This window comes from Poecilia mexicana, unplaced genomic scaffold, assembly GCF_051168715.1.
Source record: "Poecilia mexicana isolate PSO_F unplaced genomic scaffold, ASM5116871v1 scaffold_16, whole genome shotgun sequence".
NCBI lineage: Eukaryota > Metazoa > Chordata > Actinopteri > Cyprinodontiformes > Poeciliidae > Poecilia > Poecilia mexicana.
In genome coordinates, this window is record NW_028263385.1 from 1,539,404 (window position 1) to 1,548,286 (window position 8,883).

The 8,883-nt window shown below is 39.6% G+C and overlaps 1 protein-coding gene across 1 annotated transcript; it reads left to right on the forward strand.

The window, feature by feature from the left end:
• The first annotated feature begins 289 nt into the window (after positions 1–289).
• On the forward strand, positions 290–2,608 carry LOC148154907 (uncharacterized). The gene has a single exon (XM_088013861.1). The coding sequence runs from the start codon at positions 448–450 to the stop codon at positions 2,356–2,358; it is 1,911 nt and encodes a 636-aa protein (XP_087869987.1). The 5' UTR covers positions 290–447; the 3' UTR covers positions 2,359–2,608.
• The last annotated feature ends 6,275 nt before the right edge of the window (positions 2,609–8,883 follow it).

Sequence of the window (8,883 nt, forward strand, 5' to 3'; positions counted from 1 at the left end):
TCTTTTTCTTTCTTCTTTTGCTCTTTCCTTTGGTTTGTTATTTTGTTTGTATTTCCTTTTAATTCATGTGAAGCACTTTGAATTGCCTTGTTGCTGAAAATGTGCTACATAAATAAAATTAGTTTACCTTACCTACACCTTTTACAGTTTGCCAGTCCATCACAGGGCAACACAGATCCATGCACACACTCATACCTGGGGTGAGACCAGTTAGCCTAATAGTAATGTGTTTGGTCTCTGAGAGAAAGCAGGACTACCTATCCTTAGAATATGTTCTAAGGGTTTGAGAGAGAAACTGAAACATTTTGATGCTTCTCTGATACAGACAGATTCAAAGACTTTCTGACTAATTTGTGTGTTTTTATAGTGAGTCTGACGACGGCCAGTCGGGAGGAAAATATCACAAGACTTGCAACAGTAAAAAAGCAACTGATTGAGGAACAAAAAATGATGGAGAGAAAGTTTGAGGAGATGAACCGAGACAGACACCTGAGCGAAGTAAAATCGAGGCTTACCCAAGAGAGGCTTACTCAAGACAGAGGGAAGCTGAACAATAAGACAGAGGAGCTTAACAAAGAGAGAGACGAGCTGAGCAAAGAGAAAGAGGAGGTGAACAAACAGAAAGAGGAACTGAGCCAAGACAGAAACAAGCTGAAGTATGAGACAGAGAAGCTGAAAAAAGAGAGAGATGAGATGAGCAAAAAGAAAGAGGAACTGAGCAAAGAGAAAGAGGAGCTTAGCAAAAAGAAAGAAGAGCTGAGCAAAGAGAAAGATAATCTGAGCAAAGATAAAAGGGAGCTGAGTAAAGAGAAAGAGGAGCTGAGTAAAAATACAAAAGAGACAAGCAAAGGGAATGAGGATCTCAGAAAAGAGAAAGAGAAACTGAGTAATGAGAAAAAGGAGCTGATGAAAGAGAAAGATAAGCTGAATAAAAACAAAGCAAAGCTGAGCAAAGAGAAAGAAGAACTTAGCAAAGACAAAAAAGAGCTGAGCAAAGACAAAGACAAACTAAACAAAGAAAAAGACAATTTAAGCGAAGACAAAAAGAAGGTGAGCAAAGATAAAACGGAAATTAACAAAGAGGAAGATGACCTAAACAATTTAAAAATAGAGCTGACCAAAAAGGAAAATGAGCTGAACAAAAAGACAGAGGAGTGGAAGGAAGAGATGGATGAGCTGAATAAAAAGAAAGAACAGCTAAGCAAAAACACAAAGGAACTGAACAAAGAAAAAGAGAAGCTGAACAAAAGGAAAGATGAGTTGAAAAAATTGAAAGCAGAACTGAGCCAAGAAAAAAAGGGGCTGTCAAAGGAAATTAACAAAGAGAATGAGGAGCTGAACAAAATCAAAGATGATCTGAGCAAAAAGAGAGCAGAGCTGAGCAAAACAAGCGATGAGCTGAGCAAAGAGAAAGCAGAGCTGAACAAAGAGAAAGACGAGTTCAGCAAACAGAAAAGGGAGTTGAGCAAAGAGAAAGACAAACTGAACAAAGAGAAAGATGAACTGAACAAATACAAAGATATACTGAGCAAAGAAAAAAAGGAGCTGAGCAAAGAAAATGATGAACTGAACACATACAAAGACAAGCTGAGCAAAGAAAAAAAGGAGCTGAACAAAAAGAACATAGAACTGAGCAATAAGAGAAAGGAGCTGAACAAAGAGAAAGATGAACTGAACAAAAGAAAAGGCAACCAGAGCAAAATGAAAGCAGAGCTGAGCAGGAAGACAGAGAAGTTGAACAAAGAGAAAGAGGATCTGAATAAAAAGAAATTGGAGCTGAACAAAGAGAAAGAAGAGCTAAAAAAAGTGGATCTGAGCAAAGAGAAAACGAAGCTGAACACAGAGAAACAGGAGCTGAACAAAAAGAAAGTAGATTTGAGCAAAGAGACAGCGGGGCTGAACAAAGAGAAACAGGAGTTTAGTAAAAAGAAAGCGGATCTGAACAAAGCGAAAACAGATCTAAACAAAAAGAAAGAGGAGCTAAACAAAGAGACAGCGAATCTGAGCAAAAAGACAGAGCAGCTGAGCAAAGAGAAAGCGGATCTGAACAAAGTGAAAGCAGATCAGAACAAAATGAAAGCGGAGCTGAACAAAATGAAAGTGGATCTGAGCAAAGAGAAAGCGGAGCTGAATGAAGAGAAACAGAAGCTGAGCGTATTAAGAAAGGAGTCAGAGAATCGATGCAAAGATAGAAATGCTTTTAAGACCTTCTACGACTACGTCATGAAATTTAAAACATTTCCAGTTTCAGAGTTCTGTCCTCCAGATAGTAATTATATTTCTAGATTTCCTTTGAAACTCTTGATTACTCATTTTATTTTTGAAATATTCTGTTATAAACAGTTTTTCAAGACATAACTGACCATTATTATCACAGGTAGAGTGCTGAAGGTCACTTTCTGACCACAAACTGAGCCAGTAAAATGAAGTCATTAGCAACAGGTTTACAGCCAAGTTTTAATTTCAGAGAATATTGTTTTTGTTTTTTAGTGAACCCTGTGGTATGCCACTTCTGACTAGAATATCGTAATTTAATCACCTTCCAATATTGATCTGCACTCTACCTTTAAAAGTTTTGCTTGAGTAATTTTGATGATTGAAATGTTAAATAAGTCCACATGGATTTCTTCTAGATATATATATTTTCGTTTTGAGATTATTTTACCAAAGTTTCACTTTATTCTGCTCTTTCCCCTTGTCTAGTGAGACCAAAGTGTCTGGTTTGCAGAGCAAAGGAGCCTTTATACAAGGGACACTGCTACTTCATTCAGGATGATTTAAAAAGTTCAATGACCTGGGATCTAAGTCGAAAGTTGTGCCATGTATTTGGTTCAGATTTGGTTGTAATTGATGATCTGCAGGAGCAGGTAAAACAAAACGCCACCACGACTCTTGAAGTTTAAAACTAGTCTGGAAGTTTCTGGACGACTGGTAGCTTGATAATACTGTATCACACGTACTAGATGAATCAGCATCTCCTAATTACAATTTTTTAAGTCACAATAGAAAACACAAAAGAGGAGGAAGTGTGACTTTGTAGATTTGTGTTTCTATAATGTAAAGCACTTTGAAGTGCTTAGTTGTTGAAATGTGTTGTACAAATAAACTTGATTGATTGATAGCCTGATGTAACAAAGATTTATGACAGTCTAAAATAAAATCTGTTCACAGGAATTTATCACCCTTCAAATCAAATACTACGAAACTTGGAAAAGATTCTGGATTGGGTTATATCATACACCAGGCGGATGGGTCTGGGTTGATGGACGTAAGAACACCCATGAGTAAGAACTATTATCTAAAAATATTATTTAAAGCTGCAGTATGTAACTGTTGTAGGAAATATTTTTTCATATTTGTTGAAACTGTTGTCATGTCCTAACATGGTATCAGACAGATGAGATGTGAAAAATTGGGCTCCTCTGCCTCCCAATGCTCTGAGTGCTAACTAGAAACAACCAATCAGAGCCCAGGGGCGGGTCTTAGCGCTGTCAGTCACAATCTAGTGTGGCGACGCTGGTCACCCTCTTCTTCTTAGGGGGTGGTGCATTTCTTCAGAGTGCAATATGTCAGGGAGGAGGTGGAAGGGGGTCGATCACAACTGTCACACCATGGTGACAGTTTTAGCAAATATGTAAAAAAAATTGTTTGTAAAGGTTACATAGGTAGAAATGTAAATATATTTAAATAGATTTTCCACAAGCTTGTAGAAGAGTAAAATATACTGAGTGACAATGGCTCCAGGATCTCCCAGGACTTCTTCTAAAACCAAACCTTGGTGGACTGAGACATGTTATGTACCGCTACTCTCACCCTAGCTCATTATTTTTTGTCTTCCTTTTTGTTGGACTGCAACAATAGATACATATGATTGTACGAACAAAAACGAAAGGGGGAAAAACAAAATGGGCAGCTAACGGAATGCACAACGTGGTGAGGCTTACCTTAAGAGTCCATTCACACCCGCTGACATCCCGTAGAGAAGGGCCAGCCTACACCATCCTTCGTCCATCAGACGCTCAGCTCAATATTTTTTTTTCTTTAACATGTAGTTGTTTCTCTTCTTTTCCTAAAACACACTAAATATAATTCCGGCTTTTGCCAAAAGTCAAAACAACAAAAAACAAACTTCAGCCTGGCCAAAACATCCGACGCTCTCCTCTGGGCTGATCCATCCTGGGGTGAAGGTTCTCTTCTTTCTTCTAGCACAGGGGTGTCCAAAGTCGGTCCTCGAGGGCTGGCAACCTGCGAGTTTTAGTTCTCTCCCTGGTTTAACGCACCTGGATCAAATGATGGCTCGTTAGAAGCCTAAGAAGAACATTGACTTGCTGAGAAGATTGTTACTACCACCAGGGAGAGATCTAAAACGTGCAGGATGTCGGCCCACGAGGACCGACTTTGGGCTCCCTTGTTCTAGAACCTTCCCGCACCGTAGTGTTAGTTATTTTTCTTAACAAAAGTCCACTGCTGCAGCAGCTCCAAACACCAGCATTTTTGCTTTTAAAACCAGCGCAGTTTTAAAAGCATCCAGGACTAGTTAAACATGTTAGCTTAAATATGTTGCAATTTTCCTATTACCTAAAGAAATTGCTGTTTGTGATAAGCCATAATTACTTTAAAAATGTACATCTTTTGTTATATTTTTCACCCATGGAGGTCGCCATTTTTTCACCGCATTTTGGTCCATTCTGTACTGGAGTCTACAGAGTAAACAGAGGAAGGCTAACTTTACCCCAGTAGTTGTTTATCATAGTGTGTTTGACTGGTGTCATTTTAGATAATGCCACACTGTGTCACTATCGGCCGTGATAAAAAAATATAAAAACAAATAAAAAATGAGACCGAATCTGGATAATTTCCCACATAAAGAAGGGAGAGTGCTGCGCGAGAGGCAGAGAGGAACACAACGGAGGACCTAATCTGGACCCTGGACATTTCTCCACAACTCTCATTTGTACCAGTAGAACCAACAAAGGCTCTAATAGGTGATCGTTACTTTAACAAGCTGGATGCTCTTTGAGATGCTAACAGGAGATATACTGCCTGCGCCACTGACATCACCAATCCGACGGGATCCATGGAGGTTCGGGTCGGTGGTAACAATCCGGTGTGGCTGTTACCACCACACTGGACTCTACACAACACAGCTGGTGCTGAACCGGATACAGCGCTACAGACAAGCAGCGTTAATGGCGCTGGAACACCGGTACTGTGAAACCACTACCAACACCAAACAAAGTTCGGTGTTGGTAGTGGTTCTTGTCTTCTGTTGCCTAACCGGACACAAAGCTCCAGAAGTTCTTCCTTATATCACACAGTCCGACCAGAGGTACATGTCATTCATTGTTTCATTATGAAGCTGAATGCAGCAGCAGCCTCTACGGCCAACTCTGTCCTCTTCCTCTGTTTGCTCCTTCTCATCTTCATCACCTCTTGTTATTTCTACGGTCCAATTGATTTCAGTGCACTCCGGTTCAAATTAAAAAGGCTTAATAACAGCACTCATCACTGTTTTGGCTGGAGGAACCAGGCAGTTGGACCATTACACGTCATTTACCCAGAATGCATTGCAGCGTGAACAACATGGCGACATTCCTGTGAAAATATTTTATTAAAATTTATAAAAACTAAATAACCTACAGTATTTTTACTGTACTGCTTTTACTTCTAAGATAAATATTTCCCAAATAAGATCTACTTTTATGACTAATCGTGGTTCCCTTTAAAGCTTGGGCTGGCTATGACCCGCCACCCCCAGTGAACCTTCAAATGTGCCATTAATAAAAATAAAAACAAATAATCAGGAGACGGAAGGAAATGTGAGCATGTTACAGATATGATTGGGTTCATTGCTCTGTTTGGACGTCCAATGATGTCAAAGCTTACTGGGCTTCTTCTTTTCAGCACGAGCTTCAGACGTCTGATCAGGCTCAAGAACTTCCAGCTTTGGAAAAACAAAACCGTTCTTTATCTCCCTATTATAGCTATGAGCAAACTGCAGCTGGGTTTTCTTGTGCCTTTGGGTCAGTGGTGCTGCAGGTGGTTGAGTTCAGGCATGGAGACCTTCAGTCCTCAGTCTGTCCTCACTGTGGGACCTGAAACCTCTGTGGCTGATGCCACCAAGCCTTGCTGTTGGTCTTTTGCAGTCAGTCGATGGTTTTTGACCTCCTTGGGAATGTGGCGGCTTTCTGTTTCTGCCACCAGGGGGCGTAGCCTTTGTCCCTGTAACTTGGGTTTTATTCTTCCAGCTGTAACTCTAAAAACATTCAGGTCATTTGCTATGTTTTTGTATCTGTCCTGGTTTATGCAAAGTAACGGGCTTTTCTGAACCTTCTAACAAATCCTTTGACTAGGCCATTATTATAACATGCAATGAAGCATTAAGTTCTTCCTCAAACAGGATTGGTGAAGGCCTTCATTGGTTAAATCAGGGGTGATCAAGACAAAACCCCTGATTTGCAAACACATGAAGAAATCTGTTCAGAGGGATGAATAATTTTTAGACTTCATCATTGGAAGTAGTTCTTTCTGTTGAATTTGGTAAAATATTTTTGTTTCATTAGGTTTATTTACATTTTCAGCTTCGTATAGTGTCATTTATTTCTTAAACATCTAAGAAAATTTCAGATGTACCAAAATCCTGAATTGCTGATGGGGTTGCATAATTTTAGATTCAACAGTAAAAACAAACAGACTGAGCCTACGTAGCTACCACAGGTTTGAGTCCCGACCTGTTGACCTTTTTCGCATGTCCTCCCTCTTTCTCACAACCCACTTTCCTGTCCATTCAAAGTCAAATAACGTTCACTAGAGCCAAGAAAGTCCTTTACAAAATTTGATTTTTAAAACATTTAGATCTCCAAAATCCAATCTTCCAAGTTTGTAAAACACCTTTTATTTACTGTGAGTCTAGTTTCTTTTCAAGTGTGTATTTATTTATACAGAGGCAATTATAACTGTCACATTTAGATGCTGACAGTTTTCAGTTTGATGTCAATAAGCTGCTGTACAAATTTTATCTTATAAATGTTCTGAGGTTCATGTTTCTGTCTTAAAGCTTCTGGATGAAAGGGATTCCCCATACTTCAGGAGCAGCTCTGCATATACCACAAAGAACAGCCACAGACAGCTGGAGAGCAGAAGACAAAAATGCGCACAACAGTTTCATCTGTAAGCGTCCGGTGACTGTCTGGCCCTATAACTAACACGGTTTTCTTAAAGTTTCAACAAGGATTACTCAACTGTGTCATCAATTTTTGCTTTTAAACGACAAATCTAAATTTTATGTCCACGGCGACAAGCCCGATAAACTTAGCAACCCTGCTGAAGGGCTCTAGGGCAAGGCAAATTATTTCTAAAATTTGAAAACAAGGTGTCAGAAGTCTCCCTTGCATCAACCTCAATGCAATCTGACAAAAGCCCAGGTCCAGATGGTATCCCATCAGAATCTTTCAAGCAATTCTCAAACCTACTTTCTGTACAGCTTAGGCCACCATTTCCAATTGCTTTAAACAAGGATCCCTCCCTTAGTCATTTTACAAAGCTTGTATCACACTTATTGCAAAAAAAAGGGGAAAGATCCAATGGATTGCACCTCATGCAGGCTCTCCTGAATACAGACGTCAAAATTTAAGCCAAAATTCTTGGTCGCAGGCTGGAAATCGTTCTACCATCAGTTATTTCAAAAGGCCAAACAGGTTTCATTAAAGGTCGGCCTCATTTTAAAGTTAGAAGGCTGCTTAACAATGTTTTGTCTCTTTGGCTATTCTTTTGCAGTCCTTAGTAGATTCGGCTCTGGGGGAAAAGTCATTTCATGAATTAAATGATTGTACCATCTGCTACAGTTTGTACAAATTTAACACCTCAAAACCATTTAAATTACAAACAGGCACCCATCAGGGCTGCTCTCTAAGCCCCCTGCTTTTTGATCTGGCCCCTCGCCATTGCAATTAGTATCAGTAAGGAGATATCAAGCATTCAGAGCAATGATATGGAACATAAGGCATCGCTTTATGCAGACGATCTTTTTATTTCCACTTCATCAGCCTTGCTGTGTTTTTCTCTCAATCTGTTTAGCTAATTTGGTCAGATTTCTGTGTATAAGCTGAACCTTACCAAACGTGAGCTTTTCCCTCTAGGTCAGTGTTTCTCAACCCTGGTCCTCACCGACCCCCTGTCCTGCATATTTTAGGTATTTCCCTTCTGCCACACACCTGAATTGCATCTCTGGGTGATTAACAGGCTTCTGCAGTACTTGATGGTTATGCAATCATTTGAATCAGCTGTTCTGGAACAGAGGCACATCTAAAACATGCAGAGCAGGGGGGCCTGAGGACCAGGGAGGAGAAACACTGGACTAGGTAGTAAAACAAATATGTCAGATTTTCCTACTGCCTTCTCCTATTTCTGATTTTATTATCGGGCTGCCAGCCTTAGATGCGTAGTGTTTGGTATTTTACTTTGCTGACCGTCCTGTCTGGGTGATCATGGAATTACACAGTGACAACAATATATCCATTCTGGCCGTTTACTCAGTTTCTTTGCCAGAGTCAGCGATGGCATAGCTACTTTGAAAAAATAACTTTAATTGGATTACTGATTACTCTGAAAAAACAACTTAGTTACTTTACTGATTACTTAATTTGGAAAGTAACTAAGTTGCATTAGTAGTTACTGCCGCCACCTCAATATAAATATTACATTGAGCTTTGCCGATGCTTACATAACTGCAAGTTATTTTATAATGGTAACATCAACAATGTATATCCACTTTTAAGGTTGAACTGAAGGGGAGATTGTTTAATGGTTACAACAGTCCAAAAAAACGAAACAAAAACTAGTATTTTTTGTGTGTTTTTGTGTAATGGTGCATTCACACCAAAC

Coding starts and splice junctions, on each gene's coding strand:
- LOC148154907 (XM_088013861.1), top strand. CDS start 448: ATGATGGAGAGAAAGTTTGAGGAGATGAACCGAGACAGACACCTGAGC.